Below are 20,279 nucleotides of genomic sequence, written 5' to 3' on the forward strand. Positions count from 1 at the left end.
AAGGGCGGTTTTGAAAGGGCGGGGGAGGGGAAAGGCGAAAGGCGGCCATGGGAGCAGAAGAGAGGCGAGGGAGGGAGCGGTGGATGAGGGGGACGACGACGAGAGAGAGCTTCCTGCCCGCTCTGCGCGTTGCTCTCGGTGCTGGGGTCCTCCGGCGCCGCCCCCTTCCGCTCCGCGGCCTCCGCTGCCCGTGCGTGTGTGTGGTGGTGCTGGTGGTGCTGGTGGCGCGGGCGGAGGCGGCGTCGCTGAGGGAGGCGGGCGGGCGGCTCCATCCTGGCATTTCGGAGCCTCCATCCTGGCCTCTCAAGTGCCCGGACCCAAAACAGGAAGTAAGTGCCTGGCGCCCTTCGGACGGGGAGGGGAGGGAGGGGGAGGGGGGAGCGGAGGGATCCAGTCGATCGATGCAGACGGAGATCGCCGCAGGGGCGCCTCCCCCACAGACACACAGACACACACACACCCTCCCACCCACCCCCAGGAGGAGGAGGAGGAGGGGGCTTTTGGGGAAGGGGCCCCCCGAGGGCCTCAGGAAAGGCCCTGCCCTGCGGGAGGGGTGGGGGGGAGAGGGGGTTGCACATCTCTCGATGCAGGAATTTAGATCTCTAAGAGTGGGTGGACTGGCTGTATAGGGGGGGTGTGCATGGATATGTATGCGTGTGTGTATACATTATATATATATACATATACATATACATATACATATACATATACATATACATATACATATATATATATATATATATATATATATATATATACCGGTATACTGTATGTATGTATGTATGTATGTATGTATGTATGTATGTATATATATATATATATATATATATATATATATGTCACATGGTTTTTTTGCTGATACAAATATATATGGATGAGTATACTGTATATGCATGTATACTTTATATGTATGTGTGTGTGTATATATGTGTGTGTACATATACATATAGATATATTAGGTCAGATCACCCTGGTATATTGAAGAAGCGTCTCAGTATATGTATATATGTATACACATTTACATATACATATATACATACATATACATATAAACATACATACTGTATATGTGTCACATGTTTTTGCTGAATTTGAAAATTAAGGGAGACTATGTATACAATTCATATGTATTATATATATTTTATTATTTCATTTATTTATTTGATTGATTGATTTGTATACCCCCCTCTCCAAGGACTAGATATAGATATATATATATTTATTATATCGGATCACCCTGGTATATTGAAGGAATGTCACAGTTCCTTTTTGCCTCTAGACCCAACCCAGGGCCATTTACAAGGCAGTTAATTTATTCATTATGTATACAATTCATATGTATAATATATATATTATTATTTCATTTATTTATTTATTTATTTGATTGATTGATTGATTGATTGATTTGTATGCCCCCCTCTCCAAGGACAGCACATATCTGTATGCATGAATTTAGATATACATGAGTTTGCCTGTGTGCATGTATGTGTATATATTCATACGAACTGTATGTGTGTGTGTGTGTGTATGTATATATGTACAGTATTTGTTTTCATAGATTTTCACCGGTATATATATGTAGATTGTTCTGAGTTCGGGTTTTGCCCCGTGTAATATTTTGAGTGTCTATGCGACGTTCCGGTGAAATCACACTCACCATCATCAGGCTGACGTTGTTAGCTTCGTGCTGCTTTGAATATAGTAGTATATTGAATACACTATAAAACCCGAACTCAGAACAATCTACATATTGTTGGGGCTTGGGAGGGTGAGAAGTCTAATAAGCTGTTTTGGGTATTGTGATGTATAAAAGCAATGCAGGTGGGTGGGTGTATACACGTGGGTGTGTGAGTGTGAAAGAGAATTCTATATTCGCCAAGTGTGATTGGATGCACAAAATATAAAATGGTAATTTTACAAACATACCTATACTACAGTAAATGAAGGTTCTCATATTCTGCTCCTATTGATGATTCTGCCTTTCCCTTCCTTCCTTCCTTCCTTCCATCCTCCCTTCCTTCCTTCCTTCCTTCCATCCATCCATCCTCCCTTCCTTCCTTCCTTCCTTCCTTCCATCCTCCCTTCCTTCCTTCCTTCCTTCTTTCCATCCATCCATCCTCCCTTCCTTCCATCCATCCTCCCTCCCTTCCTTCCTTCCTCTCTCTGCCTCCTTTCTCTTTCCTTCTTCCTCCTCCCCCCCTCTCTCTGTCTCTTTCTTTCTTTACCACACTATATAAGATTTCCTGCTATTGCAAAATCTAGGGGCACTGAGTTTATTGAAGTTTGTGGTTAGAGACTAAAAGATGTTCTAATATCATTCCATACAGTTTACTTTTTTTAAAATATAATTTTTTAATTAATTTTTATAATATCAAAACACACAACACAAAACAGTGCACTGTGAATTGTGTTCTTGCCACCCGACAACATAATATTTTAATAATATTTTACAACCAGGAATATCAACGTGTTTGCAAAATGTAGAGTGATTCCAATTTGTTCTTTATAGTTTGGTCTCGAATTCCATAGAGTTTACTTTTCTAGTATAAGTGTCCATTAGCCTCATATGTCAGTGGTATTTTAACATAAATTCTCTCCTGAATTTGATTTTTTACTATTCATGCTGAGAGGTTTTGAGTTATCAAGGCAGCCAAGTGTTCTTGTGTAGGAGTTTTCTGTTTCATAAACAATTGACAACCAAACCATGACATACAAAAAGTAGATATATGGATATTTACCACGAATAATCTGAAATAAACCGCCTCCCATCTTTTTCAGCTGGCATGTTTACAGTATAGTACCACTACGTGCTTGGATGCTTTGACAAATAAAAAAACCCGTATTTCAAAATGTCTATTTTCTTCCACTGTATTTTCTTTTAATTTTACACCTGCACAGAATACATCATAATAGTGTCTCAAAATACAATTCAGTTCTCAGATGGATCAACTTTTTGCTCATGAAAAGATGACTTCTGTCTGAATTGCAAAGGTGTCATCAGGCACGACAGCTCTTTGTGGGCTCTGAAAACAGATTTATGGGGAGGAGTGTATGGGGCTTTTTAAAAGATCTTCTGTTACATTTAAATATGTCCCTTCAAATGAACATTGTAGTTAAAGGCCAGAACTGAGTTCTAGGCGAATGGTGAGGTGAGGTGAGGGCTGGGGGGCAATGAGCAATGTAGGGCCACGAAAAGAAAATCTCATTATTGGAATACTATGGATATAGAAACATAGAAGATTGACTGATTGATTGTCAATCAGTGTTGCATAGAAACATAGAAGATTGACAGCAGAAAAATACCTCCTGGTCCATCTAGTCTGCCCTTATTCTATCCTGTGTTTTATCTTAGGATGGATCTGTGTTTATCCCAGGCATGTTTAATATTCAATTCCTGTGGATTGACCAACCACGTCTGCTGGAAGTTTGTTCCAAGCATCTACTCCTCTTTCAGTCAAATAATATTTTCTCACATTACTTCTAATCTTTCCCCCAACTCACCTCAGATTGTGTCCCCTTGTTCTTCCTATTAAAAATGCTTTCCTCCTTATTTAACCCTTTAACGTATTTAAATGTTTCGATCATGTCCCCCCTTTCCCTTCCATCCTCCAGTCTATACAGAGTTCATGAAGTCTTTCCTGATACCAAAGACGGGCTACAAGAATGGTGGAAGGTCTTAAATATAAAACCTATTTAAGACCTTCCACCATTCTTGTAGCCCATCTTTGGACCTGTTCAATTTGATCCATATCTTTTTGTAGATGAGGTCTCCAGAACTGGACACAGTGTTATTCCCAATGGGGTCTCGCTATAATTATATTTCCTCCTCGCAAGGTTTCTCGCTATAATTATAATATAATATATTATAATTATATTATAGTAATGATGTACGTGTAGTTCTGGACATGCAATAGTTAATTTAGTGACTGTTTCAAGGTTTCAGCAAACTTCCATCAAGGGGGAGCCAAATTGACCTACCCACCATGTTATTTTAACTTAAGAACTGCTGTGATTCAGTTAACAAACCGTGACAAGGAAGGGTGGAACACGGGCAAAACTCATTAAATGCCTCCCTTGGCAACCCAAACGTTGTGGTTCGTAAATCAAGGACTGCTTGCATTCTGCTTCAGTCAACGGAGCCTTTCAAGACAAGAGACTTCTCGGTTTGCAAAACCAAAACCTCCCTTGGTTGGCAGATCACATAAGAATAGAATAGAATAGAATAGAGAATAAAATAAAACAGGAAAATAGAATAGAGAATAGAATAGAAAAATAGAATAGAATAGAGAATAAAATAGAGAATAGAGAATAAAATAATAGAGAATAGAGAATAAAATAGAATAGAACAGGAAAATAGAATAGAGAATAAAATAGAGAATAGAGAATAAAATAATAGAGAATAAAATAGAATAGAATAGTAGAATAGAATAGAGTAGAAAATGTGGAATGAAATGGAATAGATCAGAATAGAATGGAATGTATTGGAATGAACAATAGAATAGAATTCTGTGCATGCACAGAAGCAAAAATATCTTGCTCGCGTAAGCGTCTTCACACAAGATTTCGCTTTCTGCACATGCACAGGAACCAAATCTCAGGCACACAGCTGCGCACGCATCCTAAAAATTGCCACCGGAACATAGCATCTTACCGTTCCGATAGCTGGCCATCACTGGTAACATCAGTGCCCTAACTGTGGTGATGTTATCAATTTTGGATAATGAAATGTCTACGAGAGGAAAATGACCAGGCTTAGAGAGCACCTTAGCTTCAAATACAGTGGTGCCTCTACTTACGAACTTAATTCATTCCTTGACCAGGTTCCTAAGTAGAAAAGTTTGTAAGAAGAAGCCATTTTTCCCATAGAAATCAATGTAAAAGCAAATAATGTGTGCGATTGAGGAAACCACAGGGAGGGTGGAGGCCCTGTTTCCTCCCAGGAGATTCCTAGAGAGGCCCCACGGAGGCTTCTTCCCGCCTTTTCTGGCCCTGTTTCCTCCCAGGAGATTCCTAGAGAGGCCCCATGGAGGCTTTTCTCTGCCTTTTCCAGTTACAGTTTTGGAGGCTCAGGTTTGTAAGTGAAAAATGGTTCTTGAGAAGAGGCAAATCTTATCGTAAGTAGAGGCCTTCTCAGGGAGAGGTGCCACTGTATTCTAAACCCTGAGCCCCCAATGGCTAATCTTTGTGATTGTTCTCTTTGTAGATTTGATTATGACCACAGTTGAAGAAGCCTCTGACACACTGACAGTGGAAACCGTGAGTTCCGTGACTCTGACCCAGGATCCCCAAGGCAACCTCATCCTTCACTGCCCTCAGGATGGTATAGAACATCTGTTCTTGGACTGTAGGCTTTTCTCCCTATTATTTCCAATTGCAATACATTTTAATGGTTCTGCGGGGAAAGTATTGGGACTGGGAATTGGAACTTTTAAACGGGGGGCGGGGTGTTAGGCCGTTCGTTCTTTAGAGGTCTGGCACCAGAGAGCAGGTCAGAGTTTTTGAACTCTTTCTCAAATTATTTAATTGTTTTAAATTAAATTATTTAAATTTAATTATTTTAAATGCATTTTAAAAATATTTAATTGTTTTAAATTAAATTATTCCTTCTTTCTTTCTTTCTTTCTTTCTTTCTTCTTCCACAAAGAAGACGCCTTTCTTTCTTTCTTTCTTTCTTCTTTCCTTCCTTTCTTTCTCTTTATTTTTTCTTTCTTCCCTCTTCCTTCCTTTCTTCCTTCCTTTCTCCTTCCACAAAGAAGATACCTCCTTCCTTCCTTCCTACGCTTCCTTCCTTCCTTTCTTTCTTCCCCCCATGCCGCCCAATCCCAATGGGACTCAAGACTCTTGGACCAAGAGCTAAAGTGTGAATATTTCTCAGGAACCGGCGTTTGTGTCACGGGCTCCATGTCTCCCTGGGATTTGCAGTTGAGGGTCAGGCCGCGTCTTTGCATGATCTGCAGTAGGCAGTTCAGCGGGAGAGCCTGTCAAATTTGGTGATTGCTTTCTGAGCCTGACGGCTGTCCTTCTCCTCCTTCTCTCCGCATAGAGGCGGACGGAATAGACTCAGACGACAGCACCGGACCTCCCCACAAAAGGCTCTGCCTCTCCTCGGAAGACGATGACAGCCTTGAAGGCCACCCGCCCTGCGTCTCGGTCGTTGCGCTTCCAAGTAAGGGCCCTTCGGAAGGATCTGCAGGGGTGGCGGGAAGGAGGGAGGGAGGGAAGGAGAACCCACGGCTGGACCCAGAGGAGGGTCTCTAGAGATTGAGGGGCCAAGTCAATTTTTGTTTGGCTGGTCAATTGATCCGCTATTCCTTACCCCAGTCTGTAATCATTCATTCATTCATCCCTCTATCCATCCATCCATCCATCCATCCATTTATCCATTTATTCATCCATCTATCATCCATCCACTCATTCATTTATTCATCCATCTACCATTCATCCAGCCAGCCAGCCAGCCATTTATTCATTCATCTACCATCTATCCCTCCATCCATCCATCTATTCATTCATCACTTTTATCATTTTTACACGCAACTCAAGGCAGCCAACGTTGTCCAACACATCTTCCTCCTCTTAGAGGCCTTGTGGCAACCCTATTAGGTTCTCCAAAACAACAAGCGGCATATAAATCCAATTAATAAAATAAATAAATAAATAAATAAACCCCTGCCCTGTGAGGTAGGTTGGGCCGAGGGAGTGGAAACTGGTCCAAGGTCACTCAGCTGGCTTTCATGGCGGAAGCGGGACTAGAACTCCCCATCTCCTGGGTTCCTAACCAGGGGCCTCCACCACTGGCCCTAAAGGAAACGGATGGCAAGACAGAAAGGCTCCCGGAGGAGCTCTAGCTGATGTGCATGTGTGAGAAGGATATTTACAACTCTCACAAACTACACAGGCTTAACCCTTTATGTGTTTCCCAGTTTCAGAAAGTGACCAGAGCTTTGAGGTGACCATGACTGCCACCACAGAAGTAGCTGACCATGAGGTTAACGAAGGAACGGTGACTCAAATTCAGGTATATGAATTGCCCCTGGGCAAGGGTCCCCAACCTTGACCATTTTAACCTTTTGCGGGGTGAGGAATTCTGGGAGTCGAAGGCCACAAGTCTTAAAAGTTGCCAAGGTTAGAGTCCCCCTTCTCCCGGAGGGGCCCCATGCAATCTTGGGCCTTGAAAAATGTAAAATGCAAGCAGACTCTAATAGGATGTTAAATATACGATGGACAATTACAAAGGAAGTGGCGGTGTTAGTCAAAAGGAACGAGATGGGAGAATTTAGAGAAATAAAAAAAGCAACAATAGAAAGCGCTCAGGCGGTCATAGTCTTGGGTTGGAAGGATGCGACAAAATGGACAATGCAAAATTGGTATAGGTACATGGTGGACCATATTCAGTTTGAGATTATGAATAAGAGGATGAATTCGGCCAGTGAAACCGATGGGACGATAGGAAAAGGAAAGAGATATATGGTTGGTAGAATTCAAAACCAAGGTATAAAGAATAAATTAGAATTACAGTGATACCTCGTCTTACGAACTTAATTGGTTCCGGGACAAGGTTTGTAAGGTGAAAAGTTTGTAAGACGAAACAATGTTTCCCATAGGAATCAATGGAAAAGCGATTAATGCGTACATGCCCAAAACAGCCATTTCGCCAGCCGAAGTGCCAGTTTTTGCACTGCTGGGATTCCCCTGAGGCTCCCCTCCATCGGAAACCCCACCTGCGGACTTCCTTGTTTTTGCACTGCTGGGATTCCCCTGAGGCTCCCCTCCATCGGAAACCCCACCTGCGGACTTCCTTGTTTTTGCGATGCTGGGATTCCCCTGAGGCTCCCCTCGCTGGGAAACCCCACCTCCGGACTTCCGTTTCCAGCGAAGCCCCTGTTTTTGCACTGCTGGGATTCCCCTGCAGCATGGCAAAAACATGGAAGTCCAGAGGTGGGCTTTCCCATGGAGGGGAGCCTCAGGGGAATCCCAGCAGCACAAAAGCGGGTGCTTGGCTGGCAACAGAAGTCCGGAGGCGGGGTTTGTAAGGTGAAAATAGTTTGGAAGAAAAGGCAAAACAATCTTAAACCCCGGGTTTGTATCTCAAAAGGTTTGTATGACCAGGGGTTTGTTAGACGGTATCACTGTACTTTATAATATGTAAATAGATATATTGCTCTTGCGTTGAAATGGAATATAGAAATTATGCCCCCATTTTGGTGGAGGAATGTGAATGTTGTTTGGTGGTGGGCATTTAGAACACTGAACACACTTACGTGTTGTGTGAATGTTTAATTATTATATTGTTAATATGAAAATCAATTTTAAAAATTATTTTTTAAAAAGAAAATACAGTGTTCCCTCGCATTTTGTGGGGGATGCGTTCCGAGGCCGCCCGCGAAAGTCGAATTTCCACGACGTAGAGATGCGGAAGTAATTACACTATTTTTGGCTATGAACAGTATCACAAACCTTCCCTTAAATCTTTAAACCCCTGAATTGCACTTTTTCATTCCCTTAGCAACCATTCAGATTATTACTCATCATGTTTATTTATTAAAGTTTATTAAAAAAATATTTATTAAAGGCAGGCGAAAGTTTGGCGATGACATATGAGGTCATCGGGTGGGAAAAACCATGGTATAGGGAAAAAACCCGCAAAGTATTTTTTAATTAATATTTTTGAAAAACCGTGGTATAGACTTTCCGTGAAGTTCGAACCCGCGAAAATCGAGGGAACACTGTATAAAAGATAAGGTGGCCATCAAAGGTATGGGTCTGTTGTTCCGAGAGTTGAAGTCCAGAGCTCTTGGGATTGAAAGGGTTTCCTCTGCTCTTGACCTCTCCCAGATCCTTCAAAATGAGCAACTGGATGAAATCTCGTCTCTAGCCAACGAAGAGGTCTCGGCCGTCAGTCAGGCCTGGTTTACCACCAAAGAAGACAAGGATTGTCTGACAAACAAAGGCAAGTTTACGTTTCCTATTTGTGGAGGGCAACTCTAGGTCAAGGGATGTCCGAGAGTCTTTGGAGAGGGGCGGCACACAAATCTAATAAATTCAATTCAAATTCAAAATTCAATTTGGCGCGTGACCGAAAAGTATGGCGTTGTTTTGAGAGGAATCCCATTAAAATAACTTGAGGACATTATGCTAGGTGGGGGGTTTTTTTTGCAATGAATATACAGTATTGTTTTTTAGCGTATAGCTAAATTATTATAGCTTGTATTTTATTGGATTCCCAGCCATTCCAGCCTTTATATATACTTTTAGACAATATATATATATATATATATATTGTCTAAAAATAATAGAAACTTCATTTCCAATTTGTGGCATTTATTATCAGTGCTAAATGCCAACATTTTTGTATACATGCTATTAAATTTGTTGTGTGTTTGAAAATATAACAGATAAGTGCTTGTGAAGTTGGGTGCACGGATATAAAACCACTTCGAATGACTTGGGAAAGCACTGAAAAAAACAATACTGTCATTTGATGATCACATCTTATTCACTATGTTTTAAGCCGCCCAATAATTGCCATTCTCTGTCAGCTTATACTAAGAAAATAATGCTATAGTGACTACAAACGATAACTCAAAACTATCTGCTGGATTAGAAGTGGACCTAAATGAAGATTGTCCGCTTCTCTTTGCTAATCGTTCTCCGTAAATTGAACTGCTGGTAGGGTGTCTCTCTGTGTGACGGCTTCTTCTCCATTTTTCAAGGTCATAAGTGGAAACAGGGCATGTGGTCGAAGGAAGAAATTCAGATTTTGATGAGTAACATTGAGCGTTATTTGAAGGTTTGTGTCGCTTTCAATACATGTCCTAGTTTTAGGTGTTGGTGAGTTCCAGAGTTTTTCATCCGTGGGATTCCATAGAGCGTTTCCATCTTTCTTGTAGTCCCAAATTTCCAGAAAACCGATTGATCCCTTTCGCTCTGTATATGATCGGTCCCTTTCGCTCCGTACGTGATTGATCCTTTTCGCTCTGTACATGATCGGTCCCTTTCGCTCCGTACGCGATTGGTACCTTTTGCTCCGTACGTGATAGGTCCCTTTCGCTCCATACATGATACGTCCCTTTCGCTCCGTACGTGATAGGTCCCCTTTCGCTCCATACATGAAGAGGCCATGCTCTTCTCTTCAGTTTGCTGGAGCTTATAAAGCAGTAGATCTGGTTAAGCAGCATACAGACTGTTTACTCACCCATTTAACCGAATAGTGACTGGTAACCGGAAAAAGTGGGGAGAAGCCTCCATGGGGCCTCTCTAGGAATCTCCTAGGAGGTAACAGGGCTGGAAAAGGTGGGGAGAAGCCTCCGTGGGACCTCTCTAGGAATCTCCTGGGAGGAAACGGCCAGAAAAGGCAGGGAGAAGCCTCCGTGGGACCTCTCTAGGAATCTCCTAGGAGATAACGGCCGGAAAAGATGGGGTGAAGCCTCCGTTGGGCCTCTCTAGGAATCTCCTGGGAGGAAACAGGGCTGGAAAAGAAGGGGAGAAGCCTCTGTGGGACCTCTCTAGGAATCTCCTGGGAGGAAACAGGGCCTTCACCCTCACCGTGGTTTCCCCAATCGCACACCTTATTTGCTTTTACATTGATTCCTATGGGGAAAATTGCTTCTTCTTACAAACGTTTCTACTTAAGAACCTGGTCACGGAACGAATGAAGTTCGTAAGTAGAGGGATCACTGTACAGTATTTCATTTTGTAGTTATAAAAAAAGAGATTACATATTCAAACATCCTTGTTTTGATTTTAAAATCCATTAGGAATAATAGGGTCATTTCTTCCATGTTTAATTTAAAGGGAAATGAATTTTGCACCTTTACCTGGTTGCTAATTACTTTTCAAAAGGGAAAAAAACCCATTGCTGCCGTCTCAGTTTAACCTCATATTAAACGTGGAGTTCATTGTATAACCGAGCAATAGTGTAAGTCCTGGGCTGTTCAGCCGCCATCTTAAACCCGCAAAGTCAAATCCTGGCTTATTCCTTCCGCCTTCCCCTTTGTCAACACAAACAGCAAGTAGCTCAGATTGATCAGAGTTCACTTATTTTGGGGAGGCTGTGCGGAAAAGAACAGAAAAATAAACTCTGTGTCAAGGGAGGGACACTGAGATTCTCCCCTTCGTGCGCCCAGGCCCGGGGAATCAAAGACGCCACCGAGATCATTTTCGAGATGTCCAAAGACGAAAGGAAAGACTTCTACCGGACCATCGCCTGGGGTTTGAACCGGCCTCTCTTTGCCGTTTACAGACGCGTCCTTCGCATGTACGACGACCGAAACCACGTTGGCAAGTATGAACCTTCCTAAAGGTTTGGCCCGCAGGAGGGGAGGACTCTGAGCTGGGAACGGCACCGGGGCCCAGGTTCTGGGGGGGGAGTCGAGGACAGGCTTTAAAATGTTAGAAATAAGGAAGAAACGGAGCAGAAAATGAATTTTATTTTGTTTGCGTGTGTGTGTGTGTGTATATTAACATTTTACTGATTTTACTGATAAATAAAGGGAGACTAGCATAGATCTATTTGAAACTATTTAGCTCTCATCAACTAAATATATAGAGAGATAGAAAGATAAAAAGACAGATAGACAGATTAGATAGAGAGAGAGAGAGAGAGAGAGAGAAAGGTACTGGCCCAAGATGAATTTGTATAATGAGCATAAATTTACATTTTCATTAACTCTGCTGTTTCCATGTTTCCAAAACAGGTATACTCCCGAAGAGATTGAAAAACTCAAAGAGTAAGTTTTAAGGTCTTGAGCATCAAACTTATCAGGAAAGACTTCATGAACTCCATCTGTAGAGTCTGGAGGACAGAAGGGAAAAGGGGGACATGATAGAAACATTTAAATTTAAATAAGGTCCAGGAGGGAAGTGTTTTTAATAGGAAAGTGAACCCAGGAACAAGGGGACACAATCTGAAGTTAGTTGGGGGAAAGATCAAAAGCAGCGTGAGAAAATATTATTTTATTGAACGAGTAGTAGATCCTTGGAACAAACTTCCAGCAGACGTGGTAGATAACTCCACAGTAACTGAATTTAAACATGCCTGGGATAAACATATATCCATTGTAAGATAAAAAATACAGGAAATAGTATAAGGGCAGACTAGATGGACCATGAGGTCTTTTTCTGCCGTCAGACTTCTATGTTTCTATGTTTATTTTGCCAATTGTTCAAATCCCATTCTATAAAACGTGATTTCATCTTAAATGGGCAAGTCAAGACTCGTGAATTTATTTGTTTGTTTATTTATTTATTTATTTATTGATTGATTGATTGATTGGATTTGTATGCTGCCCCTCTCCGGAGACTCGGGGCGGCTAACAGCAACAATAAAGCAGTGTACAATAGTAGTCTGATGTTAGAAACAATTAAAAACCCATTAATATAAAAAAACCAAACACATACATACATACATACCATGCATAGAATTGTAAAGACCTAGGGGGAAGAGGGTCTCAATTCCCCCCATGCCTGACGGTAGAGGTGGGTTTTTTAAGGTAGCTTACGAAAGGCAAGGAGGGTGGGGGGCAATTCTAATCTTTGGGGGAGTTGGTTCCAGAGGGCCGGGGCTGCCACAGAGAAGGCTCTTCCCCTGGGTCCCGCCAAGCGGCATTCTTTAGTTGACGGGACCCGGAGAACATCCACTCTGTGGGACCTATCTGGTCTCTGGGATTCGTGCAGCAGAAGGCGGTCCCTGAGATAATTTGCACTGGAGGGAATGACAGGAACATCATCAAAGTGGATTGTGTGCATGGAATCCACCCCCAAATCCTCTTTATTTGCCTAGGGAAGCCTTCCAGCTTTCTTTGGGGGCAAAGGGCTTGATTATTTGTCCCAAAGAAAAGGCTTCATTAATTCTGTGCTCTCCGCCATATAGAATAACAGAGTTCGAAGGAAGCGTTGAGGTCTTCTAGCCCCCTGATCAATGTGTTGAAATGAAGGCTTTGTTGAATGCTTGTTTTTATTTGGGGGGGTTATAACTGGTCTTACACTCCTGCTGTTCACTGCCCAGACTCTGAAAGGAGTTGGGCGGCTTTATAAATTTAATAAATTATGTTATGTTATATTAATTATATTATGTTATGTTATATTATATTATTTATTCAATTTTTATGCCACCCTTCTCCTTAGACTCAGGGCGGCTTACAACATATTAGCAATAGCACTTTTTAACAGAGCCACCATATTGTCCCCACAATCCAGGTCCTCATTATATTATATTATATTATATTATATTATATTATACTATACTATACTATACTATATTATATTATATTATATTATATTTATTATATAGAAGTTCATGCTCTATGTCACGGCCAGCCTTAGTGGCAAGACTAAGAGGTTCAGATAGAATTCTTTATTTTTTATGGGCCAAGCATGACTGGACACACAAGGGATTTGTCTTTGGTGCAGATGCTCTCAGTGGACATCAAAGAAAAAGAGACCTTTGTGAAGAATCAAGAGGTGCAACACTTAATGATTGTCATAGGGGTCAAATAAACAGTCAGGAAACAATATTAATAAAAATCTTAAGGATACAGGCAACAAGTGACAGTCATACAGTCGTAGGTGGGAGGAGGTAAAGGAATCTTTTAGTTCACTTCAGAGGGTTTCTCGTGGGTCAGAACACGCCGATCCTCCCAGCCCAAATGAGCAAAAACTTAAAAGAGCTTTCTCCCCCCCCCCCCCCTTAGATTAAGGATCAAGCACGGGAACGACTGGGCAACGATTGGAGCGGCTCTTGGCCGCAGCGCTTCCTCGTCAAAGACCGATGCCGGCTGATGAAAGACACTTGCAACACAGGTACGGCCATTCAGACACCCGCCAAGTGAACCCTGGTTTATACCGGCTTCGCTTTTTTCTTTCTTTTTTCCAAATGTTTATTAACCTATAAAACAACAGTACAACTCAGGAAAGGTTAAAAAAACAGTGCAAACATACAAATAAAAACGTAAAGAAGGGGAAGGAAAGAAAAGAGAAAGGAAAGAAAAAGGGAGGAAAAAGAACACACCCTTATTTTCTTTTTTTACATTTCTGATTGTTCGAAAAGGAGACTGAACCCGAGCCCGGAAAAAGTTCCCAGGAAATTTGAGAGTGGCACGAAGGCCCGGCCAATTTCCTGCCATTCCCCCTTTAATCCTGGCCATCTCGGGCTTTTCTGGGCTGCCAGAGGAGCCTTTCGGTGGTGCTTAAGGAGGCTTTGGCAGCCCAGAGAGAACAAAGCATTTTCCTTTCTCTGGGCGCTTGGAGAGGGAATAAACCTCTGCCAGCACCCAAAGAAAAGAAACGCTCCCTTCACTCTGGGCAGCCGAGGAGTCACCACAGCGAAGAAAAGGCGCCGGCTACAAAGCGAGCGAGCGAGAGGAGAGGGTAGCCCTTCAGCATGGGGAGGAAGGGAAGCAGGTAGCAGCAGCAGCAGCCAGTGTATGGGAGGCAGCCTCGTGCCGGGTGTATGGGAGGCGCGTCCCCAACCTCGCTGCCTCAGAGTCCCTCTTTTTTTTTTTTTAAGCCCTAAAGTTTTGGATTTTTTTGATTCCCCTCCCCTCCCCTTCTTCCTTCGGCAGCGACTGTCCTCCTCCTCTTCTTCCTCCTCCTCCTCCCACCCAAATTCCGAGCTTTTATTTCTTTCCTAATGGGTTTGCACACATTATTTGCTTTTACATTGATTCCTAGGGGAAAAAATTGCTTCTACTTAAGAACCTGGTCACGGAACGAATGAAGTTCGTAAGTAGAGGCACCACTGTCTATCAAAAAATACGGTAATTCCACGTGCGAGTGCTGTTGTTTTCTTCCCAACTCAGGGAAATGGACGGAGAAAGAAGAGAAGCGGCTGGCCGAGGTGGTCCATGAGCTGACCAGCACGGAGCCCGGGGTCATCGTCACGCAGGGGGTCTCCTGGGCAGCGGTGGCCGAGCGGGTGGGGACCCGGTCGGAGAAGCAGTGCCGCTCGAAGTGGCTCAACTACCTCAACTGGAAGCAGAGCGGAGGCACCGAGTGGACCAAGGAGGACGAGATCAACCTCATCCTCAGGTTGGCTTCGGGCGGCCGGAGAGCGCGGAGGGGTGGACTCTGGGGGACCAGCGCCCCAAAGTCTTCCTTTGAAAGCACCAGGTGGGGGGAGCTCTCCAGCAACCTCTCTTCTGCCCAAGGTCCCCCTGCGTTTCTTTCATAAATATTCAGGCTTCACGGTTAGAGATATTTGATTGGTTGATTGATTGATTGATTGATAGATGGATTGTATTTCTGTGCCACCCAACTCCCAAAGGACTCTGGGTGGCTTACAATAGGATACATTTAAAAACATCATTAAACAGTTAAGATAAAAACAGTTTTAAAAAATCACACAGGATAGGGTAGAATAAAATAAAATAAAATAAAGTAGAATATTGGAATGAAGAATAGAATAAAATACGGGATAAACCTAGATCCATCCTAAGATAAAATACAGGAAATTAGCCCAATTAATAATCATTCCTTTTTAAAAGATAAAATAAAAACATGGAAATGGAAAAAATAGAAAAAGAAAAGGAAAAAAAGGATTAAAAATAGTGGGGGGGGGACAAAAAATGAAAGAACAGGGCAGCCAGAAGCTGTTTGAGGGGGATTTGTGTGTGTGTGTGTATGAATGTGTGCTTTTAAGTGTTGTTGTCATCATTTTGCTCTGGGCCTGGCCAGACACGTGGGAGCGTTTGGGGAAATTTGGAGTGATCAAAGGGGGGGAGAATTGCCTGTGTTATCTCTGTGCTCTGGCCCGGGGTCATCGCACGCATTGTCCAGTCTTTTTTTAAAAACTTAAAAATTGCGTCCTTCCCCAAAGGCCAATGTTTGTAAAAGGAACCATTTCTCTCTCTCTCCGCGTGATCCTGTCAGAATAGCAGAGCTAGAGGCCGCGGATGAAAACAGCATCAACTGGGATCTGTTGGCCGAAGGCTGGACCAGCGTCCGCTCACCCCAGTGGCTTCGGAGCAAGTGGTGGACCATCAAGAGGCAGATCGCAAACCACAAAGAGGTGTCGTTTCCCGGTAAAGTCCCCTAGGCCTCTTCCTGGCTTGCTCTCGGCCGGATCCATGCGGGAAGAGGTCAGCTAGGCCTTGGTTGTCCATGCCCCTTTTACAGGGATCTCCCCACCCGGGCAGTCTCGGTAGGCCTGGCTAGATCAGGTTCAGCGGCTTTGCCCACTCGTGCCCACGTAAGAGGTCAAGACTACTTCCCTGCTTGACCCCTTCCTCTGACTCGGCTGGTTTCTCTCCGGCACCTCTCCCCATTTTTACATTCTCCTGTCAAAATCCACACTGAATTGGTTGAGGGATGGCACACCAACCCTGGTTGAGGGATCGCAGCCCAACCCTGGTTGAGGGATTGCAACGCAATGTTGGTCAAGGGATTGTAACACAACTCTGGTTGAAGGATCGCAACCCAACCTTGGTTGAGGGATTGCAACGCAATCTTGGTCGAGGGATTGTAATGCAACCTTGGTCGAGGAATCAAAACCCAACCTTGGTTTAGGGACCACGATCCAACCCTGATTGGGGGATCGCAGCCCAACCCTGGTTGAGGAAATGCAGCCCAACCCTGGTTGAGGAAATGCAGCACTACCCTGGTTGAGGGATTGCAACACTATCTTTCTAAGAAAAGGGAGAAAAAGGACTCGTTTCAAACTCAAAACCAATTTTTTGGAACTTGAATCAAGACTTCTAAAACTTGGGAAAAGTTGTCCTTGGAAACACCAACCCCAGCCTGGAGAGAAAGAGAGTAAACGGGAAAAGAGTTGAACAAAACAACTCATGTTCCCCAACCGTGGCAACCAAGGCAGGCTGGGGGATTCTGGGAGATGAAACCTGCTCATCTCAAAGTCCTCAAAGTTTGGAACTGCTGAAATAACTGGTCAGATGACCGGGTGGGTCATTGCAAGACTAGCCTAGGACCTTATCCGCTCTCATTTGCTGTCGTGAATATGTAAATGAGGCCCAATTGCTCTTAGTTATTTATTTTTAATTGCAAAATATCCACGTCGGTTTCTGTGTCTGGGCCGCCTCGAATGCCGCCTTTTCTTCCTCCTTCCAGTTCTCATCAAGGGCCTCAGGCAGCTGCACGAGAGCCAAAAAAACACCCCCGCGCACCAGCTCCCGGATGCCAAGTCTTTAGCCGGGCTGCCAAACTCCCACCCGGGTTCCGGCCTCCAGCACGTCCAGATCCGCGTGGCCCGCTTGGAGGAGAGTTCCGTCTGCTCCCCTGCTTCCGTGGCGGCCTTGCAGATCCCCCTCCAGATCACCCACGTCTGTAAGTCACCCAAGATTCCCTCTCTCTATTCCCCTCTTTAAAAAAAGCTTTCACGGGATCCCCTTTAATTTGGGGGGGTTTCTGTTGAGGAGGGGTCAGCTGGCAGCATTTACAGGGTATCAAGAGGGCTGGTTCTTCTCGCATGACGCTGATCAGGGCGGCTGTCGCCGGACAAGCACCATTCGTTTTATTGATAAACCCTGTTTCCCCCAAAATAAGACAGCGTCTTATATTAATTTTTGCTCCCAAAGATGCGCAACGTCTTATTTTCAGGGGGTGCCTTATTTTTTTTGCAATGAAGAATAATTCACATTTATTGCTGAACAAAAAAAATGAACATTTTTTTAAAAAAAATGTTTTAAAGCTTTTAATTGAAAATTCATAAAAACAAAACAGGTACGTACAAAAAGTAGAGAGATATCTTAACCTCTCTTCCCTTGTTTATTTTACTTTATATACAATTTTACATATTATGCGGTTTTTCCTATCGATATTTTTCTTGCTTTTCTGACATAACTCTAGGCTCATAAATAAATAAGTAAAACCAATGAACATTTATTATATACTGTACTGTACTTACTGTACAGTACAGTACTGTACAGGGGTTTTATTATGTTATTAATTATTATTATTATTTATTAAATTTGTATGCCGCCCCTCTCCATAGACTCGGGGCAGCATACAAATGTCTTTTAAATGGATCTAATTTTTTATTCTTAGATTTGTAATGTATTGTATTATTGCTATGTTGTGAGCCGCCCCGAGTCTTCGGAGAGAGGCGGCATACAAATCTAATAAACTATAACTATAACTTGTCATCACAAACCAGCATAACCAGACAAACTGTGAATCCTATCCAGAATTTCTTACTACTACCGTACCATTGTTTCCATGTTCAACAATTATACTTTCTTCAAATATATGTTATATATGTTCTGTTTGGGAATGCTGCGAAACGAAACCTCTCCTAGGTCTTACTTTCGGGGGTGACTTATTTTCGGGGAATCAGGGTATGTTTATCCCAGGCATGTTTAAATTCAGTGACTGTGGATTGACCAACCACGTCCGCTGGAAGTTTCTTCCAAGCATCTACAACTCTTTCCGTCAAATAATATTTTCTCACGTTGCTTCTGATCTTTCCCCCAACTGACCTCAGATTGTGCCCCCTTGTTCTTGTGGGTTCACTTTCCTATTAAAAACATTTTTTCCCTTGTTGTAGCTTCTGCCGATTCCCCCGCGGCTTCCGTCGACTCCGAAACCATAACGCTAAACAGTGGGACTCTACAGACGTTTGAGATTTTGCCGGCAAGTATTATGGGAGTTGACTTCGATTGCCATCTCTCTGCAGTTAAAAGGTTTTAACCAAGATATTTGAAGCTGTAGTGCAGGGGTCCCCCAACCTCGGCCACTTTTAAGACTTGTGGACTTCAACTCCCAGAATTCCCCAGACAGCCATGCCGGGAGTTGAAGTCCACAACTCTTTTTTTAAATAATTTTTATTGACTATAAATATTTAAAAAGACATTTAAAATACAAACTTAATACAATACAAAACAGACATACAAAAATATATAAAAGATGCTTGTAACACTTTTTTGTATAGTAAATTGCTCAAGATCCCCATGGACAATTGGGGGGCCACTGTGGGACACAGAATGCTGGACTCGAGGGCTTTGGCCCAATTTAGCAGGACTCTTAGGTTACTATGTCCTCTCTTTCTCTTTCCTTCCTTCCTCCCCTCCCTTTTTCTCTCTCTCCTCCCTTCCTTCTCTCTCTCTCTTTCTCCTGATGACCAAGTGCCGCCTCTATGTTGGTTGAGGCAGGCAGGGTTCCTTTAGGTCCTATTTATTGGGGGTCCAGGGAAAGGGAGGGTCTTGCCTTCTCTTTCTGCTCAAGATCCCCCTGGACAATTGGGGGGCCACTGTGGGACACAGAATGCTGGACTCGAGGGGCTTTGGCCCCATTCAGCAGGGCTCCTCTGAGGTTCAGACCGTATAAATCAACTCGTTGGTCATACCTTGTTTCCGTTACGTCTCTATAGAGATTTTACTCAGTTTCTCTCCGACGTCCCACTTGGAAGGGGCTCCGTTGAGATGGCCGTGAAAGACCTGACTCCTCCTCTCTTTCCCTTCTCCCCCCTTCGCTTGTAGTCTTTCCACCTGCAACCGACCGGAACCCCAGGCACCTACCTACTCCAGACCAGCTCAAGCCAGGGCCTGCCGCTGACCCTGACCGCCAGCCCCACCGTCACCCTGACGGCTTCCACAGCCCCAGCCTCCCCAGACCAGATCATCGTCCACGCCTTGTCCGTACGTATCAGAACAGTAAGACCAGAGATAAATAATGGCTTCTTCTTGGATGTTCTAAACTTGCGTTTCGTTTATGTATCCTTTTGCCTTCAAATAAAGAATGGGATTTTTCATAAAATACAGCGGTGCCTCTACTTACGGACTTAATCCGTTCAGTGACCAGGTTCTTAAGTAGAAATGTTTGTAAGAAGAAGCAATTTTTCCCATAGGAATCAATGTAAGAGCAAGTAAATCGTGTGATTCCTAGAGAGGCCCCACGGAGGCTTCTCCCCGCTTTTTCCGGCCCTGTTTCCTCCCGGGAGATTCCTAGAGAGGCCCCACGGAGGCTTCTCCCCACCTTTTCCGGCCCTGTTTCCTGCCAGGAGATTCCTAGAGGCCCCACGGAGGCTTCTCCCCGCCTTTTCTGGCCCTGTTTCCTCCCAGGAGATTCCAAATAGGCCCCATGGAGGCTTCTCCCTGCCTTTTCCGATTACAGTTTCGGAGGCTCAGGTTTGTAAGTGGAAAATGGTTCTTGAGAAGAGGCAAAAAAATCTTGAACGCCCGGTTCTTACCTAGAAAAGCCCGTGAGTAGAGGCCTTCTTAGGTAGAGGCGCCACTGTAAGTGATTTCTGAGATTGGAATCTGCTCCAGGGATCCGTGAACAGAATAGTCTCCGCCTTGCCAAACCTTGCAGCCTTGGCATTTCCTTTGCCA

The 20,279-nt window shown here is 43.6% G+C and overlaps 1 protein-coding gene across 1 annotated transcript in view; it reads left to right on the forward strand.

Moving 5' to 3' along the window:
* The first annotated feature begins 196 nt into the window (after positions 1-196).
* The window catches only part of DMTF1 (cyclin D binding myb like transcription factor 1), a 24,829-nt gene continuing 4,746 nt past the window's right edge, over positions 197-20,279 (forward strand). The window contains 15 exon segments of the mRNA XM_070754954.1: positions 197-329; positions 5,204-5,320; positions 6,044-6,166; positions 6,924-7,018; positions 8,836-8,950; positions 9,714-9,790; positions 11,127-11,284; positions 11,697-11,729; positions 13,692-13,753; positions 13,756-13,800; positions 14,799-15,027; positions 15,868-16,019; positions 17,062-17,277; positions 18,497-18,582; positions 19,428-19,586. Coding sequence (XP_070611055.1) covers positions 5,212-5,320; positions 6,044-6,166; positions 6,924-7,018; positions 8,836-8,950; positions 9,714-9,790; positions 11,127-11,284; positions 11,697-11,729; positions 13,692-13,753; positions 13,756-13,800; positions 14,799-15,027; positions 15,868-16,019; positions 17,062-17,277; positions 18,497-18,582; positions 19,428-19,586 — 1,659 coding nt within the window. The 5' untranslated portion in view covers positions 197-329; positions 5,204-5,211.

Source organism: Erythrolamprus reginae, chromosome 6, assembly GCF_031021105.1.
Source record: "Erythrolamprus reginae isolate rEryReg1 chromosome 6, rEryReg1.hap1, whole genome shotgun sequence".
In the NCBI taxonomy this organism is placed as follows: domain Eukaryota; kingdom Metazoa; phylum Chordata; class Lepidosauria; order Squamata; family Dipsadidae; genus Erythrolamprus; species Erythrolamprus reginae.